This window comes from Stenella coeruleoalba (assembly GCF_951394435.1).
Source record: "Stenella coeruleoalba genome assembly, chromosome: 2".
In the NCBI taxonomy this organism is placed as follows: domain Eukaryota; kingdom Metazoa; phylum Chordata; class Mammalia; order Artiodactyla; family Delphinidae; genus Stenella; species Stenella coeruleoalba.
The window spans coordinates 139221955-139241849 of NC_137147.1; the positions used below are offsets into that span (position 1 = coordinate 139221955).

The 19895-nt window shown below is 52.8% G+C and overlaps 1 protein-coding gene across 1 annotated transcript in view; it reads left to right on the forward strand.

Moving 5' to 3' along the window:
• ITGA11 (integrin subunit alpha 11) overlaps positions 1-19895 on the forward strand; it is a 124088-nt gene that overhangs the window by 75541 nt on the left and 28652 nt on the right. The window contains exons 8-14 of the mRNA XM_079912011.1: positions 1338-1482; positions 1858-2023; positions 3368-3438; positions 12746-12890; positions 15449-15597; positions 18713-18853; positions 19082-19285. Coding sequence (XP_079768137.1) covers positions 1338-1482; positions 1858-2023; positions 3368-3438; positions 12746-12890; positions 15449-15597; positions 18713-18853; positions 19082-19285 — 1021 coding nt within the window. The remainder of the gene's footprint in view (positions 1-1337; positions 1483-1857; positions 2024-3367; positions 3439-12745; positions 12891-15448; positions 15598-18712; positions 18854-19081; positions 19286-19895) is intronic.

A 19895-nucleotide genomic window follows, 5' to 3' on the forward strand; every position in this document is an offset into this window, starting at 1 on the left:
GACCTGGCCCTCCAATGAAGTCACGGAAGCATCTCGAGCGTCCTTTGAAGGACTAGCAGCATTCTCCCTCCACTGAGTCAGGCTTAAGCCCAAAATATTCTCTGTATTTTGTCATGTCAAGTGTGCCTCTGCCCCCCTTCAGTCCACGCCTCACACTAAATTTAGAGGAGTTTTTAAAGCCAGCATATCCAGAATATCATAGAATTGCTAAGAGAATGGCAGATGGTCTGTTTCTCTTAACTGGTAGCTTGAAGAGGCTCTGAACTAGTTTATTCCAAGTTTTGTGAATTCCTTAACATCTAAATCACGCACACCAGCTCATCAGCTTGCTGTGTAACAAAAGATACCCCTGGTAACCAAAGCCTTAGAGTGATGGGATTTAACCTGACATCATGGTGCTTGAACCTGTGGGTCAGACCTTTGAGGACTCACTGCGGCGTCTAAAGGTAACATTTATTTTTAGGTCCTTATTGAAAACTTCAGAACCTCATGGTCTGAAGGAGAGTTGGCCTCACACAGGCACCAAGAGCCAGTGATGGTTCAGGAGCCAATTTTTCCTTCTTCGTAGTCACCAGCTCCAAGAGTCCATAGAGCGCCAGCCCCCCGGCTCCTGGTTGGACTGCCCGGCAGGCAGGCCAAGCACCTGCTCCAGCCACTGAAAACAAAAGAAAAAGCAAGAAAGAGAAATATTTGTCATAGAATTTTATATTTAACAGTCCCCAAAGTAGAATCAAAGTGGTTCTCCTGGGAAACGTCGGAACTTTGTCAGGCTTCGTCACACACGTTTTATGGAACGGCATGGTTTAGCTGTTGAGTTGCTCTGGCACGTCACCTTTTCAGAACTGAGGGAAGTGGTTCTCAACTCCGATGTTCATTAGAACTTTTGAAAAATGCTGGTGCCCAGGCCACACTCCAGAAATTCTGATTTCATGAGTCCAGGTGGGGCCTGGGCATCCCTTTTTTTTTTTTTAACTCCCCAGATGATTCTAATGTGTGGCTGGGTTTTTGAACCGTGGAATTAGGGCTTCTAAAGGTCTCCACCTGACCCTGAACTCCCCTCCCAGACCCACCCCGTCCCCCTGCTTCCCCAAAACAGCAAGATCAGGACTTGAGAGGGGCTTTTCAAAGTCACTCTTTAAAGACAAGCAGATTTAAGACGCATCTGAGCAGCTGGCGAACGAGTAGTTTGGGCATCTCGATCCAGCTTCTTTGGTTCGAGGTCCCAACACCGTGTAGGGTTGCCCAGGGGCTTGGCCCTGGCTTCGAGGCAGTAGGAGCGCCAGGCCTGCCCCATCCCCACCTTCCTCTGTGACCCTCCCCCTGTGCTTGGGTTCCAGCTCAGAGGCTTTCCAGAAGGGTGGAAGGAAAGGGGCCAAGAAGGTGATGATTGTCATCACGGATGGGGAGTCCCACGACAGCCCAGACCTGGAGGAGGTGATCCAGCAAAGCGAGAGGGACAACGTGACCAGATACGCTGTGGCCGTGAGTCCTGTCCTGCCTGTCCTGCCCCTGCCCACCCTCTAGAGGCTTCGCCATCAACCCCTTGGGGACTCTGGGGTGGGGGGTGGTTCTGGGCAGTGAACCAGCCATCCAGGCCCTCAGATGGGCCTCTCCTTGTTACACCTTCTCCTAAAGAGCGGTTGAGAATCTCCTTTCTGTCCTGCCCAGGTTTATCTGCAACAGCTGTGGGGTGTTTTTTCTCCATTGCCAGGGAGGTTCTGAAACCTCCGAAAACTAGAAAACACTCCCAAGCCCCAGAACCCTGTCTTAGAACAGGGTCCAAGTCTGGGGCCATGGGTGTGTGGGGAGGTCTGTGCCATGTCCCGGTTTGTCGCCCCTGCCCCTGTTCCCTGGCAGGTCCTGGGCTACTACAACCGCAGGGGGATCAATCCAGAAGCTTTTCTAAACGAAATCAAATACATCGCCAGTGACCCCGATGACAAGCACTTCTTCAACGTCACTGATGAGGCGGCCCTGAAGGACATTGTCGACGCCCTGGGGGACAGGATCTTCAGCTTGGAAGGTGAGCGCTGCTTCTCGAGAGGGGTCCAGGCTCCTGGGCTCACGGCTCCTGGGCTCACAGCAGGTGAAGCCCACAGAGCGAAATCCAGCCGCCCCCGCCCCCCGGGATGGGAGGGTTTAGCGAGAGTCCTCCCTTTGTGATGACCACTAACACTGGAGCGCTCCTGTGCTGGATGTGAGGCTCTGCACTTTCCAAACAGCCCCTCCTTTTACTGTGGAGGAAACTGCAGCTCGAAGGGACCAAATGACTTGCCAGAGCTCCGACAGCTCAGGAAGGAATTGGGGTTTGAACGAGCATTGCCAGACTTAGCAAATATAAAATACAACATTTGTGGCCGACTTGTACTAAAAAACCATTAGTTGTTTGTCTGAAATTCGAATTTAACTGAGCGTCTCGTATTTTATCTGGCAACTCGAGTTGAGCCCAGCTGAGCCAGGCTCCACCGCCTGAAACGCTCGGCCCCCAAGTCCCACTGCTCCCACTCCACCTTTTTGCGGGGTTTCCTCAGATTGCCTCCCTCCTTAATAATTCAAACTCCAGTTTTGATTGGCGTGGGTCTCGTTTGCACCATATATTGCTGTAGAGGGGCCCTTGCCATATTGGGCTCTACCATATGGGAGGATTTTCAAAAGAGATAGAGGGCAGCATCCCAGAGCCCAAGCAGTCTGCTCTGCACTGGAAATGGCGAGCCACAGACACAGGGAAAGAGAAGAAAAGCCCTCATAACCCATGATAAAGGAATAGAAAGTATGAACCTGTTTGACCCTCACCTTAGAATTAAACGTCCAAATCAGTGAGTTTATTCTCGAAATGGTCGCCTTGCGTGATGAGAACATTGGCTCCAATGACACATCAGGAGGCCCTGTGCAGGGAGGACCTTTCAGCACGCATGGGATTCCTTTGCAAATCTGTGGTGGTGACAGGTCTTCCTCCTAAGGGTCAATTTGATATTTGGGAACCATCCAGAAGCATCTGGAACCAAATCTGGTGAACAGTAGGAATGAACAAAGTGGGAAATTCCATTTCTTGCCAACAATGCAGATTATTTCTTTCCGTGCACTTTTCTGGATCTTTCCCCTTCGTTGATATCCCTATAGTATGCGTGCCCTGTAATATAAATCGTTTCAAGTCCTTTTCAGCAGGGAGTGAGCTGCTAATAATAAACCTACACGGCCACCTGGAAGGTGCCTGCTGCTGGGGCAGATGAGCTGGTTCAGGCCCGGGGCCCCCTCTCACCTCCCTGCAAGTGCTTCCGGGTCACAGGTGCTGGGGACTGAGCTGCAGGCATGTCTGGTGCTAAGAAATCAGGTGCGGAGCTCACATCTTTCTGTCCCTCTGCTTCAGGCACCAACAAGAATGAAACCTCCTTCGGGCTGGAGATGTCACAGACGGGCTTTTCCTCTCACATAGTGGAGGTAAGGATGGGTTTAGAGCTGCCCTCCTGCCCTCTCACTCTTACCAGCTCTCTGGGTCATCCTCTCGCTGTTCTTGGGCTGTCTCTCATCCCCCTTTCTTGGGGTCTCTCTGCCTCTCATCTTCTGCGGGTGGAAGAGGGATGTCAAGGTCATCAACTTATAATAAGCTGTCTCAAGCCCCCCCCATGCCTGGGGACGTGTCCCACCAGGACCAAGGGTCCCATTCAGTCCATAGAACTTCATGCAAAAACTAGGTCAACATGGCGAAACCACTTGCCTGGGCTCTAATAGTGCCCTGCATGCCCCAGGTGGCCTGTGTGTGCAGGGACACGGCCCTGCAACGATGTTGGGAGGGTGTCCAGATGTGCCAGGTGTGCTCTGGAAGGCAGCCCACGTGGGCTTCTCTCTTTGCGGACTCAGCATCGTGTTGCAGAGGTCCCAAGCAGACATATGGTGTCACAAGGGTCATGTTCTGTCTGGGGCATGTGCTTCACCTGGTTCTGATTCTCAAGATGAGGCTGAAACCTCATAGGATTGCCAGAGGGGCAGAGGAGTCCATAGCTGCATGCTTTATAAGCTGTTTGGGGTTATAGCCCCGCCTGGGAGCACCATGCAGGGAAAGCCTGTGTTGTCAGTATCAGCACATGCCCCCGTGGCATGCTTTGGACAGACAGGTGTCCTGGGTTTGCGTGCATAAGCTCTGCCCAGGCTGGCCCCCATGGGAGTGGACTTGCGCCTCCTAATTTGCCAGAAAATGCCTATCAGTCCATCCCACTTATATATCACTTTCAGTAACCCACCGACTTCTCCCAACTCCTCTGTGAGGTGGACAGGGCAGGATTCCTTGTTCCCAGTTTCCAGATAAAGAAGCCAAGTCCCAGGAAGGTTGAGTGACCTGCTGAAGTGAGAGAAATATTAGTCTCATGCTCTCTCCCCAACAACGAGCAGCTGCTCCGTGAGAGCATTTGGAATCTAAGGGGGCCTCAGTCATAGATCTCAAGACGGAGGGAGGGGGACAGATGCACAGCAGACAGCAGGCAGATGGATGGAAACGCGACTCACACTCAGCATTTCCTGAGCTGCATCTGGACTGTCTCGTGCCTGCTTGAATACAGCAAAATATAAATATAACTGCCCTATATTGATAACAGTCATGTAATATGTGCCGAGCACTTTAATTTTTCCAGAAAATTTCTGTGCCTCATTCATGCTCAGAAACAGCCCTGCAAAGTAGGCAGATGGTAATCGTTGTCCCATTTTAAGTGGTTATGTCAGCAAATCTTTTCACTGCCTTTTCTGTGCTGGGCCCTGTGCTGGATGCCAGGAGGTTCAGAGGTGAGAGCCCTGCCCTCAAGGAGCTCCCAGTCTGAGGGTAAGGGGCCGAGTCCCAGGAGGGATGAGGGCATCCATTCGTACAGGTCAGGCGGCCAGTCCTGTGCTCCAGCTGGACTAGCCCTGGTCTCCTGACTCTGGGGTCAGGGCTGATTGGAAAATGCAGCAAGGAAAATCAATTTCATTAAATCCAACAAGCATTTGTCAAATGCAACTAAGGTATCAAAAGGAAGCGGAAATTATTCTTGCCAAACAGGAGTCAGTTTGCAAACAATGCAGAACCGCAGTCCTGAGCTTGGTGAGTAAGGTAACAGAAACTACAGACTTCTCCTGGGTACAGGCATTCAACTTCAGGAGGCCCCCCCTATCCACGGAGCCCCTGTGGAGACCCCCTGCTCAATGGGGAACCACCTGGACTCATCTAACAGTAATTAAAGCAACATGTGATCAGGATCTTACAGAAGGAAAGGTCCAGGCTAGGGGAGAGGGGTGTCAGGGAAGGATCGGGGGAGGCTGGCACTCGGGCAGGCCCCTGAGGACAAGGATTTCAGCAGCCATGGGTGGCAGCAAGCAGAAGAGAGGAAGCTGTGTGCACAGGCCTGGGGGAAGTCTGAGCACAGACGGGCTTGGGGAGCGGGTCTCAGAGCAGCCCTGATGTTGGGGACAGCCAGAGAGAGTGAATGTCCCACGTCTCCATCTTCCATTCCGAGGTCATTTTTTGAGCATCTCCCCGTGTGCCCAGCTCTGTGCGAGGCACTGGGGATGTATTGGGTTGGCCAAAAAGGTCGTTCGGGTTTTTCCGTAACATCGTAGGGAAAAACCCGAACAAACTTTTTGGCCAACCCAATATATAGAGAGACGAAGGTAACATTTCAGCTGACAGCAGCTCACAGTCTAGTTAGGGAGAAAGACTCTTAAATGGTAAGTTCAGTCTCCTGCTTCTAATACTGTGATCTGTGTGTGCCCAGGAATCAGGGAACCTAAAGAGAAGGGAGGTTAAGACAAGCTTCAGGGATTCAGGGGAGTTCAGCTGAACCCTGACAGTGGCCCAAGCAGCAGAGTGTGTCAACAAGTTGAGTCCTTGCAGGATCAATGAGTTCCCCGGCTGCAGGGGAGAGACCAGGAGCTCAGAGCCCCAGCTTGTTATTGAGGTCAAGGTCATGTTCTGCCCTGTGCAGCTTCTTCCACGTGCTCAACTCTTGTTCTCTTCTCCTAATCAGAGAAACCAGGGTGCCTCTCCCCACCCTGTAGATACAGACCCCAGTTCTTCTATCACCCCATGTCTTGTTTTCAAGTGACAGACATCTGGAAGTTTTTATCTGGTAGGACTTTGAAAGAGACAGTGATTACATTTGAATCTGAGACTCTTCTATACTTTTTTTAAAAATTTTCTAAATGAATAAAATCCTTCCAAATCCAAAGGAATTGTGCAATGATGGTGGGCTGTCTGGAGCTCTGACTGACCATTGGGTTGCTATTTTAGAGCACAGAGGTTTTTCAGTTCCAGGCTGCTGATGCCATCATAATTGGCCACAGGGGCTTCCCTGGTGGCGCAGTGGTTAAGAATCCGCCTGCCAATGCAGGGGGCACGGGTTCGAGCCCCAGTCCGGGAAGATCCCACATGCTGCGGAGCAACTAAGCCCGTGTGCCACAACTACTGAGCCTGTGCTCTAGAGCCCGTGAGCCACAACTGCTGAGCCCACGTGCCACAACTACTGAAGCCCGCATGCCTAGAGTCCGTGTTCCACAACGAGAAGCCACCGCAATGAGAAGCCCGTGTACCGCAATGAAAAGTAGCCCCCGCTCGCCACAACTAGAGAAAGCCTGTGCACAGCAACAAAGACCCAACGCAGCCAAAAATTAATAAATAAATAAATTTATTTTAAAAATAAAATAAAATAATTGGCCACAGCTGTCCTGTCCCTCGGAGTCCAACCCTGCAGCTCTCAGGGTCAGTCGGACCTCTCTGGGAAATGGAGACAGGAAGGTCTGGCCTTTCAGCTTTGCCCAGAACTGGTCCTGAGCCCGAGTGGGTCCATCTCCTGTGTGAACCCCTGGGCTCCATCTCCCCTGGAAATGCTCCACAGACAGCCTCAGGCAGCTGTTTCCTACAAATATGCTGAAAGGGTTTTCAACTGCTCTGGGCCGGTTGAGCTCTGTCAGAAGGAAAGATCCCTAGTCCCAGGGGAAGGACCCAGTAGAATGTTCACAAATGGCAGAGGAAAGGCCCAGGGTCTGATAACCTGGTCTGCTGCCATCTTACCTAGCAATGAAAGAAGCCTTCAAGTTAGGAAGGGTGAAAGCAACAAGAGGAAGGAAGGACCAGAGCCCAGGTTAGGAGAGGAGGCCCCAAGACCTTCCCTGGCCTCCGGATGCACTAAAGCTCCAGGCCACAGGCATTGCATTCCAGGCTGATGGCCAAAGTTCAGAGCTGCTGGGAAAACCCAGGGACCTGGAGCCCCAGGAAACTCTAGTCCTGATTAGCAAAAAGGGGAAAGAGAATATTCCAGAAATTACCTTCAGGAAAATTAGCTATGGATCCCTGGCCACATTTCAGAATGGATTTGTAAGCCAATGGTTCCATTAGCATTTGGAAATGAATGCAAAGGCCGCTAAGTGCCGGCTGCTTGCTGAGGTGATGAACTCCCTGTCAAGCTGGGTAACCAAGAAAAAGCTGCATGAATCTGCCAGAAAGCTTGCAGAAGGGATCCATACCTCTAAGTCTGTCATCCCCATGGGCCACAAGGTGTGAAGGAAGGAAGAGGACCATATATAATTGATGCCTGTGGTGATGGATGGAGCTGCAGGGGAGCCCCCTTCCGTGATGGACTCTCCTACACTGCACTCCATAAATCTCCCCAACACCAAAATTTTACAGAAGGAAGCAGTTTTATTAGGGTGGGTCTTGTCTACACAAAAGACTTGACCACTCACCCAAGATGGGAACAGATGATTTTTCCTTTAAACTACACACTGATGGTCCGGCAGGCCCGGCCCCAGTTACATTTGAAACAAGCCAAGGGGACGGGTGGGGGTGAGTCTTATTCCCAGACCAACAGCCCCAGCCACCCGCTGCCTCTTCAGCCTGTGCCCTTTTCAGCAGCCCTCCTGGGGCTGTGGACTGGCTATTATGTAAGGTTCTCAGCTGTTGAAGCCTTAAAGTTGCCATCTCTCCTAAGAGTTTTGCATTTGAATTCGCTTTGCAGATCTGATTCAATCAAAAATAAAAGAAACTCATCCATAATGGTGAAATGAGGGGTTGACACCTAAAGGCTGTAAAGCCCTTCTGAGTCCTCTTAGCCCTAGGCGGTGGACTCTTGCCCCTGCCAGCTCTGGGGCAGGCAGTCAGGGCTGCCCCCATATGAGGCCAGGACATGGTAGCCGAAGTCTGCCACCATGCTGGTCTGGATTGTTTACAAGTTGACTCCTGGTGGCAGGAATCATTTCTGGTTCATTGAGGTCCTCCGAAGCCCAGCCCCATGTCCTCAGGCTGTGCCCTGGTGCCCAGCGCCTCACTCCTGGGCCTTGTTCCAGGACCTCTGAGTAGAAATAACCCACCCTCTGATCTGGAATGAGTAGTCAAGTAACAGCGTGCCCTTTGCTCCCCACACCCGCTTCTCGACGCCCCCTCCTCGTGCCCTGACCACTGTCTTCCAGCACCACGAATGGTGCAGGACCCCTCTCCACAGAAACGTTGCAGGCCTGTTTCTGAGTCTTTCCTGCCCAACCTCATCTAAGCCTCCGGGCACTCATCCCTTCCTCAGGCTCCACTTGAGGCTTGTTGGAAACATCTTCTACTGAGAGAATCTGAGAAGCTAGTTAAAGCATAACCCACCCTCTTAATGATGCATGTGCCTTAGAAGGGGCTCTTGGGAACAGAGTCCTGCCCGCCCCGTGGCCACTCTGGTGATGGACATGCAGGCAAGGGAGGCTGGGGGAGGAGGCCAGCCCTCGGTGCCCTCTAGGTGGTCTCCCTGTGAACAGAACCACCAGGGGCCACCTCCACCTGCCTCCACAGTCCTGCCTCTCCAATGCCAAGAACTACTAGCATCTGGTGTTCTCATTCCATTACTACCAGGCCGGAGGAAAGCACTGCCTGGCCGTGTGGCCTCAGACAGATCATTTAACCTCTGTGAACCTCAGTCTTTGAGCAGATGTCTGAAAAGTATGTGTGGAATTGAATCTTGAGGCTTGGAATTGGAAGTGTGCATTTCGAGACTTCCTAATAAGTCAAGTAAGGTTTTCTTAAAATCCTTTCCTAACCCCACCATGCACCCACCCACCCCCTCGGCTGGTCACCCCCCTCCAGTGGGTCCTCAGAATAAGTCGTCCTTGCCTCTATCAGATCATTCCTCACAGGCGGCTGTACTGACTCATATGTAGGTCCAACGCGACTGTGAGATCTGATTCTTTGACTCCTGCCTCCCTGGAAGCGCTTTATGGGTGAATTAATGAATGAGAAGAACTACTATGTACCCAGTCCTTATTGGCTGCCAGGTGCCCTGCCAAGGATTCAAAATGCTAGCTCTCACCACAAAACTATTTACAGCTGAGGACCCTTAGGCTAGGCGAGAGTGAGGAACTTTCCCAAGGTCACACAGCTAGAAGTTTTGGAGCTACGTGGAACTCAGGAACGTCTGACACCAGAGATCATGCTCTAACCCCCAGGCCAGGGATTCTCAACCTCTCGACCCCCTGGGCTGGTTACTTCTTTGCTGCGGGGCTGTCCTGCCTCTACCCACCAGAGGCCATAGTAACCTCAACACCACCCCCAGCTGGGACAGCCAGAGCTGTTTGCAGGCACCGCTAAATACTGCCTGGAGGGCTAAACCACCCCCAGCTGGGAAGCACTGCTTCCTGTGCTGGGGATGTGACCCGACCCTGGCTGGGGACAGGGACTAGCTGGAACATGGAGTTTGGGGAGATATGGCCACACACCAGGGAGCACTCAGCTCAGCTGGGAAGGTAACACTGCTGCAGGGCTGGTCAGAGGGCAGCTGAGAGCTGAGCTGGCAGGATCTGATGGGGAGTGCCAGGCTCAGGCAAATACAGGTACAGGTCGTCCTCAGGGAGGGCACAGACTTGGCCTTCGACCTCCTGAGGGCCACCAAGCTTGTGTCCTCATTTCTTCACAGAGCACCAGGAAAGTCAGCTGGTGCCAAGAGTCTATCTGTGCAAGGCCACCCAGCTACACCCTGGTAATATCTGGTGGGGGCCCCAGAGGCCTCATAGGAAAGGAGGTCGTAAGTCAGGAAGCCGGTGCCAGGCCTGGGGCATGGGACACGGCTCTTCCCCAGATGCCCTGCTATTTGTTTTCCAGCTTGGCTTGTATGCCTGGCTTCTTCTGTCAAAGCTTTTGTCCTTTTTTTCAGCTCCACCCTTCCAGATTTTTTCCCAACTCAAAATGTCTGGGCTCCCCCAACTGGAAAAAGATTGTGACAACCTGAGGTTTGCCTTGGTGGCCGTGGCTTGCCCTCTCAGCCCGCCCACTCCTCAGTGCGCCCTCTCCACGCACAGCAGGGCCCCCAGGAGACCCTCCTCAGGAAATGGCCTCCCACTAGAGCGCAGGCCTAGAGTCACTGCCGGGTAGAATGGCACAAGGTGAGAGCCTGGGACCCTCACCCTTGTCCAGTGCTGTCAAATGCAGACATCCCGATGGAATTCCCCAGCCCCACATGTGGTGAGTCAGCATGAGGTCTCCCCAGCTGTATCCCAGGCACCCAGGTTGAGCCAGCCCTTCTCAGTACATTGCAAAGGCTTCCGGTCATCTACAAAGCCAGACATTCATCTTCAAAGGCCTCCCCGTGAAGCAGAGACTGGTCTGCTGTTGCATCAGAAGCAGAATCTAGGGGCTTCTGGCGAAGCAGATAGTCATTTTCTCCTCTGACCAACCCCATCCCAGCCCTGCTTCTGACTTGCTGTGTGACCTTGGGCAACTCCCTTTCCCTCTCTGAACCTCGGGTGCTCATTAGTGCAGATAATGAATATCTGTCCCACTTGTCTCTCATAAATGAGTGACTGGATGAGAAAGGGTCCCTCAAAGAATGGAGCACACCCCAAGTGCAAGGAATGTTGGCGCGAGTCCCTGAGGCCCTGGCCCGGATCCTGGACCCCGCAGATTGTCAGACTCTCCCAGGCTGAGGCACACAGAGTGGGAGGGAGAAAGCTAATGAGAAAGTGAGACTTTAAACACGACCCAGCACATCGGACTCACCCAAGAGCAGCTTATTTATAGCTGTAAAAACATTCTGTCTGAACAGTCAGTTCTACCTCTAGAATATTAGGACTTTTTAAATCCTTATATATGATCAACTTTACTCTTTAAAGTGACACCTTGGAAATGAGAAAAGGAAGCTTAGCTTATTATGGTTCACAATCTTGCCCTCTCCAGTGCCAGTAATGAAATAGTGCCTGGGGATTCCGCCTGTGTGTTTAGTTGTGGCTCTGATTGTCCCAAGGCCAGAGTCACATTTTTCTATTGTCACCATTGCTTTGGGGGCAAGGAGAAACTGAGTGCCTTGGACCACAAGTGGTGGGGAAACCGCAAATCCCACCGACCAGCTGGGTTGAAGGAGGGCTCAGTGGGAGAGAGGTGACCTCACCAGCTTGTGCTTTAACAGCCCAAAGCTGGGAGGCAAAGCTGGATGCCCCTGGCACATGATCACCAAGGTGACCCAGGAAGGCAGCCCCTCCCTGCTTCCACGCCCCCTCCTCAGCCCTTCATTGTCCCTAGTCACTTCTCTTCCTCTTCTGAGTGCTTGCTGTTTGTCTTCCTATACCCACTAGTTATGTGGATGGTTTGGGGGGGTGGGGGTGGGGATAGGGTGCAGGGGAAACCCAGGGAGTGAGTGGACCCAGTCCTTGGAAATGACCCTGGAGGCTTCCCCTCAAGGAGCCAGAGCTCTCTATCTTCCTGCCCAGGCATCGTAGCATCCTCTTACCCTGCCACTAAAGACCAGCTCCTGTCCTTGGAGTGCTGGCTGTCACAAATGTGGACCTGGCTTATCTGTCTAGCCTCATATTGAGCCACCTTGCCCTCTTACTCAAGGCTCCAGCCCCATCAAACAGCTTTCAGTTCCTCAAGCCAAAGGCTCTGAACTCTCTCCAGCCTCAGGACATTTGCACAATGCTGTACGTTTGGTGGCAGGACCTCTGGAGCTTTTGCTGTCTGCCTAAACTTGTCCAAACACACAAATCACAGAATGAAGACTTACGTCATAATAGTTTTCCATTTTCTTAGTTAAGATGAAGCAACCATTTCCGAGAAGGTAGAAGTATGTGATGTTTGTATTAAATTAAACTTAAATATCGCTAAAAAGAAATAAGTAAATCCCATCCCTCCGGGTGTCGGGGTAAGCATCACTTGCTCCAAACGCTTTTCCTGAGCCCCCTCCCAATCTAAATTCAACCTCACCATGACTTTTATCATATCCCTCATTGTGTGGCATTTACCACAGTTTGCAAGTATTATGTTTATTTGTATATTTATTTAGTATCTGGGAGCTCTGTGAGGGCAGGAACAGTATCCCCAGCACCAAGCAAGTGTCTGACACAAGATAGACACACAGGGGCTTTTTACTGAAGAAATGAAGAAGCAGGATTTACACACTCAGGAAAGCAACTCAGACACTACAAAGAAATGGGAAGGAGGAAAAGCATAGGGACACCACTTAAAGGAGTGTCAGAAGGAAGGGATGGCGACAAGAGATTTCCTAGAGGGGTTCTGAAGCCCAAAATGGAATGGAGCTTTGGTCCTGGATTTGGAGTTTGTTTCTAGAACATTCCTTCAAAGTTCCTAGGCACCTTCAAAAGCCAAGAATCCTGGCTGGAAGTTGAGCTATTAAATAACAAACCCAGGAGAAGGTGCCAGAGGGGACGGGCAGATGGATGCTTCGTGGTTGCGGCTGTGGTGCAGCTTCCCGGCGAGGGGCACCTGGGGGACACGAGCTGATGTGCATCCCCTTCCCAATGTCAGGACGGGATTCTGCTGGGAGCCGTTGGTGCCTATGACTGGAATGGAGCTGTGCTAAAGGAAACCAGCGGCGGGAAGGTCATTCCCCTCCGAGAGTCCTACCTGAAGGAGTTCCCCGAGGAGCTCAAGAACCACGGCGCGTACCTGGGTAAGAGCCGGAGCTGAAGGGTGGCTGGCGGGCGGTGGGCGAGGAGGGGACCTGAGGGATCCAGAACCTGCCCACACCTGAGGCCAGGGGCCTGGCTGTGCATATTCTGTGCTGACTCAGGCACAGTCAGGGGCCATTGCCTCTCCAGCCTGGCATCCACCACGTCCAGCGCCATACCTGGCACGTCACAAGCTCTCGATAAGCAGGCGGAATAAATGACAAGCAATGCACCCCAACCTGAAATGTGTTTCGGTTGATGCTTCTAGACTCTAGGGCAGCTGTTGTTGTGTTTTCAGGTTGGAGTGCAGGAAGCCTGTCTCCCCAAGGCAAAATGCAAGTCGAGAATGTGTTAAGGTTTACAATCAAGGCAGAAGTCAGTTCCCATCAAGTACCTTAGAGTGGTCATAAAAAGAAAAGCATGAATCGTTGACCTGATGGTGATAGGTCCCAGCTGTGAGACCTTTACCTGACAGATCCCAGTCACCTCTAGCTCTGCAGGAGCAGGGCCTCCAGCATCCATGCTGAGGCCCTTCTGCCATGGCCTTTCTGAAAGGGCTGAACCAGAACGAAGGGAGCAGGGGGCGAATGCCCAGGGCTCCCGTTGTCTGTGAGTCCTTCTGGGTTTCTGAACGGAACCCACCAGCTGTGAAGTTACTCATCACTAATGCAGCCTCGGACTCCACTTCTCTGTGAACTTGGGCCATCCAGAGTTGGCAGTGGGTCTCTCTGCGGTGGGAAGGTCACTCCTCCCAGAAGATCCTGGGGTCGCAGAGCCAGGATGAAGGGCCTTCATGAGGCCCAACTGTCTCGCCTTAACTATAGTCACCACCTTGGGTGTGAGTCCTGAGGGAGTGCCTTTCTCTTCTTCCTCTTTCCTCTGGGGGTTCGTCCAGTGAGGGCAGTGTCTGGGGTCTCTGGAAGATTCCTCCCGATGTGCCCCAGGGGAGAGGGGGAGTTTGGGGAAGGAGACAGGCCGGCCAGGCTCTCCGCCTCCACACTGGGGAAGCTTATGGACTTCGGGCCACGGGTCCTCCTGTCAGCCCTTCAGGGAGGCTGTCCAGCTTTCGGGGGGGCCCCGCCTGCTGGTCAGGGAGCCACATGGGAACTGAAACCACTGCCAGCAGACGGCTGGGAAGCAGGAAGCTCTCTCTCAGCACAGCTTGGAGCTTTGAGAGTCAGCCCACGCCTGCCCCCAGGACACTCAGCCCCCAAGACCTTCCCACCACCACTGTCCCTCCTTCTGAGGAAGCCCAAATGCCCAGGGCCAACTGAGAACATTTCCAGTAGTGCCACTGAGCGCTCAACTCAGAAGAAACCTTTGCTGCGCACCACAAGCCTAACCCCGCCCTACCCTCAATACACGGCCACGTTAGCCACCCGCCATGGGATATCTTGGTCTCACCTACCTTTCAAGCTCCACTTCCCAGCATACATTTCCAAGAGTCAAACACGGTGTGTCTGGAACCAGAGTAGCCCACCCTACTGCACCCACCCTCCCGGCCACTGCCTCGGCTCCTCTGTGCATCCCGCGGCCAGACTGGAAGCAACCGGTGACCCGAGAGACAGTGTTACCCACAAACACACAGGCGCACGCACGTGCATGGGCGCGAGTGCACACACAGACACACACGCACACACACGCAGGCATGCACACATGGCAGAAGGAGACATGCATCCCCCAGAAACTGCCCAGGAACTGCCAACAAGGCCTGACACCCATCTAAAAACTGGGATCCGTGATCCAGTTGCCTGGCAGAAAGTGGGACTCTCAGCTTTGCACACCTTCTGGGGCCCCACTTTCAGGAGAGCTGCCTGAAGATGCTGCACAGTCACTCCCCAAACCTGGGCGCTCGACTGGAAAGTCACAGTGATCAGGCACAGATCCTAAGGACACAGATTGGTGGCCTTTCCCAAAGAGCCTCTGGGTTTCCATCTCTTTCTCTTTTGAGTGCACTGAAAGAAGCCTAGTCACTCCCTCTTTTGAGTTTGCAAAGCTTTGGGGCTGCAGGAGTCCCTGAGACTCCACCTAAATGCCCCGAGCGGAGCAGTTCCTCGCCTCTGCACAGCCAGCTCTTCAGTTTTTGGTGGACCACTTAGCAGGGGGTTCCAGTAATGGAGAGGACACTGATTGATCCCCAGAGAGACTATTGGTGGGGATCAAAAACAAAGCCTGCCCAGTATAAAAAGAAATGTGGCTAGGGTTTGCCTTTCTCTTGCCTCCCTGTTCCATCATGCACTCACCTGTGAGGCAGGTGAAGCATGGGATGTGCGTGTTCCAGGTCAGCAATGCCTATTAGTGGCCCCACCTGGCTTCCTCGATGCCTTCAAGCAGAGGGTGGGCGCAGTGAGTTCTCCCCACCCTTCACCGGCCCTGCCTCTTCCAGGCCTCCTCAGCTGCGCCTGGGAACTACCGCCCTGTGGTATCACATCTGCTCGGCCTGGTCTGAATGCTCTCCGTTCAGCAGCCAGTCCTGTGGCACAGCTGAGCCACACACAGGGCCCTGGTGAGGTCTGCCAGGCCACAGGGCCAGAGACCAGCCTGTTTTCTCCCATGGCAGGATACACAGTCACATCGGTCGTGTCCTCCAGGCAGGGGCGGGTGTATGTGGCCGGAGCCCCCCGGTTCAACCACACAGGCAAAGTCATCCTGTTCACTATGCACAACAACCGAAGTCTCACCATCCACCAGGCCCTGCAGGGCGAGCAGGTAACGCAGGGGAGGCTGGGGGCAGGGCAGACGGGTGGGACTGCAGCTCAGCTCTTCCCTCTCAGGACTGTCCCCAGACCCACAAACGTCCTTCCTGGTTGGGGGCGTATGCCTCCGTCACCACCCGCCTTACACACCCGCCTTAGAGCTGATGCTCCTTCCCCAGGAAGCCAGGCCTGGTCCCTGCCACAGCAAGAGAACCCAGGAGAATTTGCTAGCCCGCACTTCATGGAGCCCTCGTCTCTGGTGCCTTGGCCCGACCTCTGCCCCCAACTACCAGTCTCTTTCTGGTCATGTCTAGAGTTCAGGGCCAGAGGCAGCATCCAGGCTATAGCCTCCCAGCTTGGGCTGCCAGGGCCCGTAGACATCCTGAAGGGGCACTCGTGTTCCTCAAGCCACCTTGGCGCTACCAGAAGTGAGAGGAGTCCTGCCTCCACCCATAGCACGGCCCCACGGGTTCACCAAGATGCCAGCTTCTTTCCTTTCCCGGAATGGGCACAATGCAGAACTGTACGGCTGCCAGTGTCACCGCCCCGGATGTGGTGGGCAACCAGGCTGTGCTGCTAAGAGTCTTGTGTTGGATGGTCATGAATGCAAGCTGGAAAGCTATGATAAGAGGCAATGATGGTGAAAAGATCAGAAAACAGGGTTCTGATCCAAGTCATTTCAATAGCCCAGGAAAACTGTGGTCCTGAGAAGGAACATAGCTTTTCCAAGGTTATAGGGTAGATTCACGGCTGGGTCAAGTTCAGAATCCAGGACTCTTGGTGGGGCTGTCTACATTGTGCTACCTCCTGACCCCCAACCATCCCTAGACCAGGCCACGGCCCCTCCTGCCCGGCAGCATCCGGCATCCATAGTGCCCTGGGCCTGAGCTGAGCCCTGTCCAGGCCCTTATTGTTATTCTGGGCTCACCCCCCGCCCTCCAGAGCCTGGGAACTGCCCTGTCTCCTGCATTTTCTACTGCCCTTGGCCTGTCACCATGAGGACATGTTCTTCACCGGGTCAAACCTAAATCCCTCTAGCTACAGGGAGCCATCCTTCCACCATTCCTCTTCCCATCCCAGGGCACTGGCGGACCTGGGCACTGCTCTGGCCCCAGCTTCCACCCTGCCCACCCACACTCTACCCAGGGCTGGCTCTGTCGGGAACCCTAGGCTAGACCTTGAGAGCTGAAGGGAATTCGCTGATGAATTTATGACATTTATACTGCCTGGTTCCATCTCCAACATCCGAATGAGAAACCGCAGCGCTGAAGGCAGCTAAGTTAAGTGGATTCCAAATCACCGTGACCCACATAGCTGAGGCCACATGTTGAGACAGGGTCTCCCTCCGCCTCCCTCTTTGCTCTCTGTTCGCCTCTTAATTATTTCATGTGGGCGCATCTCTTCCCCCCCACCCCGTGTTTATGATTTCCTTTTTCCCTCTTCTGTATTTTTATCGTTCTCCTCGGTTAAAAGCTCTTAATGCTTGAGGATAAATTTCTTCTGAAAACACCCTAAGCCAGGGAGGGAGAATCATTGGCTTGAGGGTCAGATAGATCAGAGTTCCAACCCAGTTTGGCTGTGACCAGCCTTCTGACCTTGGGCAAGTGACTTGAACTCTCTGAGCTTCAATTCCTCCCCTGTAAAATAAGGACGATAATCTCTCCCAAGACAACGTGAGGCTCACACAAGCTAACCTGAGGCTGTAAAGCGTCTCACGCAGGGCCTGTCCTTGGGAAGGGCTCCTCTTCTTTCCTGAGCGACCCCTTGCTCCTATAAACATTTACTGAGTACCTCCTGCGTGCCAGGCACGGCACCCATGCCTGGAGGGAACAGGACAGGCACAGCTCCCACTGTCCAGAGGCGCTGGTGGAGGGAGCCGGGGCTGGGGGAGCATGGAGGAGGGACCATTGCAGGGAGTGGAGTAGGGAAGGGCAGGGGTGCTTCTAACAGGCACTGACCTGAAGGACGATAGACGTTACCGGGCGAGAGAGGAGGGGAGAGGGTACAGGCCAGAGAAAAGTATGTGCAGGGGGAAGCTGGGAAGCCAGCTGGAGCCGGGGGGCTTTTGGAGAGGAGAAATCACTTGGTATGTCTAGAGGGGATGTGGGAGCCAGAGGGTAGGGGACAGAGGCTGGTCTAGGAAGGTCACACTGAAGAGTTTGGACATTTTCCCCCAAAGCAAGGAAGCGGCATGGTCAGCTGCTGGAGGCCACTCTAGCTCCCCGCAGTGGTGGGCTGGAGGGGCCATCCTGGAGGGGGTGGGGATTTGGAAGGTGCCCCACATGGGGGAGAAGCATCGGAGGAGGCGGGAAGTAGATGGATTCGGGACATGTTTGGCATCCACCAGGTGGACTTGCGGGGAGACTGCAGGCGGGAGAGGTGGAGGGTGGAGCCAGGGAGGACCCTTAGGTTTCTAACCGAGTGGTCAGGTGGTGCCCTCACTGAAGGGGGGAACACGGCACCCATGGTGGGAGAGGAACACAGTCAGTGCTCAAATACTGAAAAGAAATCATAAGTTATCACCCAAGGTGCTAAGCCCAGAGTATTTGGAATATAAAAAATTGAAAGTGAGCTAAATGTCCAGCAACAGAGGATTGATTAAACACATTTGGCGCACGTGTAATTCGGAATATTAGAGAATCACCAATGATCATGTTGTAGGAAAAAAATATAACACGTCGGAGAAAATACTCATGATCCATTGTTTTATTTAAAAAATCAGAATATATAAACTATACATCCAGTCCGATCCCAGATTGTAAAAATAAAACCATACACACCCCCTAGAGAAAACAGTCCAGAGGAAAAATATACTGAAACATCCATGGTACAGTTGGTTGTTGGGACCGTGGGTGACTTTTATTTTCTTCTTCATCTGTTGCTTTTATTTTGCTCACCTTTTGCCATTATAATGTATCACTTACAGAATAAATGGCAATCAATAAAATTAAATAATGGAAAGCCAAGTGGGGGCGGGATGGATAACAGAAGGAGAAAAGAGGGAGGGACCTTCTCATCTGTGCGGCAAAAATTCCGAGTCAAAGGCTGTCCTCAGTTTCCATCCACTGGCGAGCAGAGGCCTCCCAGTAGCCCAGCCCCACGCCCCTCTCCCCATCCCTGTGCCGCAGATAGGCTCTTACTACGGGAGCGAGATCACCTCAGTGGACGTCGATGGAGACGGTGTGACTGATGTCCTGCTGGTGGGCGCACCCATGTACTTCAGCGAGGGCGGAGAGCGGGGCAGGGTGTACATCTACAACCTGAGACAGGTACGGAGCGTGGAGGCTGGCCAGCTTTCCAGGGGCACCTGATCCCTGTCTTGATCAGGTGTCCACACCTGTGGAGTGGGGGAGGATGGGAACCTCTTCTGTCATTGGGCTTATATAGCAGGAGAGAAATGGGGAAACGCAGAGGGGATGCTGCAGGCCAGAGCGGGTCACGACCCAGAGAGCCCTTGCCAAGTCCCCCTGAGCCTCTTCCTGACACTGGTTTCGCAGAACCGGTTTGTTTACGATGGAACACTGAAGGATTCCCACAGTTACCAGAATGCCCGATTCGGCTCCTCCATCGCCTCGGTTCAGGACCTCAATCAAGATTCCTACAACGACGTGGTGGTGGGAGCCCCTCTGGAGGACAACCACAGAGGAGTCATCTATATCTTCCACGGCTTCCAGGGCAACATCCTCAAGACACCGAAGCAGGTAACGCCCCCCTCCCTGGTAGACGGATGGAGCTAGGACTTGGAGTCCTGGTAGCTCACGCCCCGTCCTCACACAGGAAAAGGGAACTTGCCTCAAATCGAAATTTTGAAATGGGTGCATTTGTCTTCAAGCCCTTCCCATCACCCCTTTGGATACCCTCTCCCTGCTTAACTTTATCTCCCCAGCAACAGCAACACAATCCCAAGGACCCGAACCTCACTGGCCCTCATATGTATTCATGCAATTGACTACACGTGGAGAACGCCTGTTTGGGCTCCTCTTCTCTGGAAGTGCCTCAGGCTGGAAACAGTACTCTCTTCCCAAAAGTGACCCATCCCAAGTCCCCTCAGGTCATCACTTTTGCCTACCTATTTTATTAGTAAGATATACCACAGTTAGAGATAATGGTGGGTTACCTGCCAGGTGATGTGTATTTACACCCAGTGGGGAATTCTTTTTTTTTTAATTGAAGTGTAGTTGATGTACGATATAAGTTACAACACAGTGGTTCACAATTTTTAAAGGTTATACTCCATGTATAGTTATTATAAAACATTGGCTATATTCCCTGTGTTGTACGATATATCCTCATAGCTTATTTATTGTATAC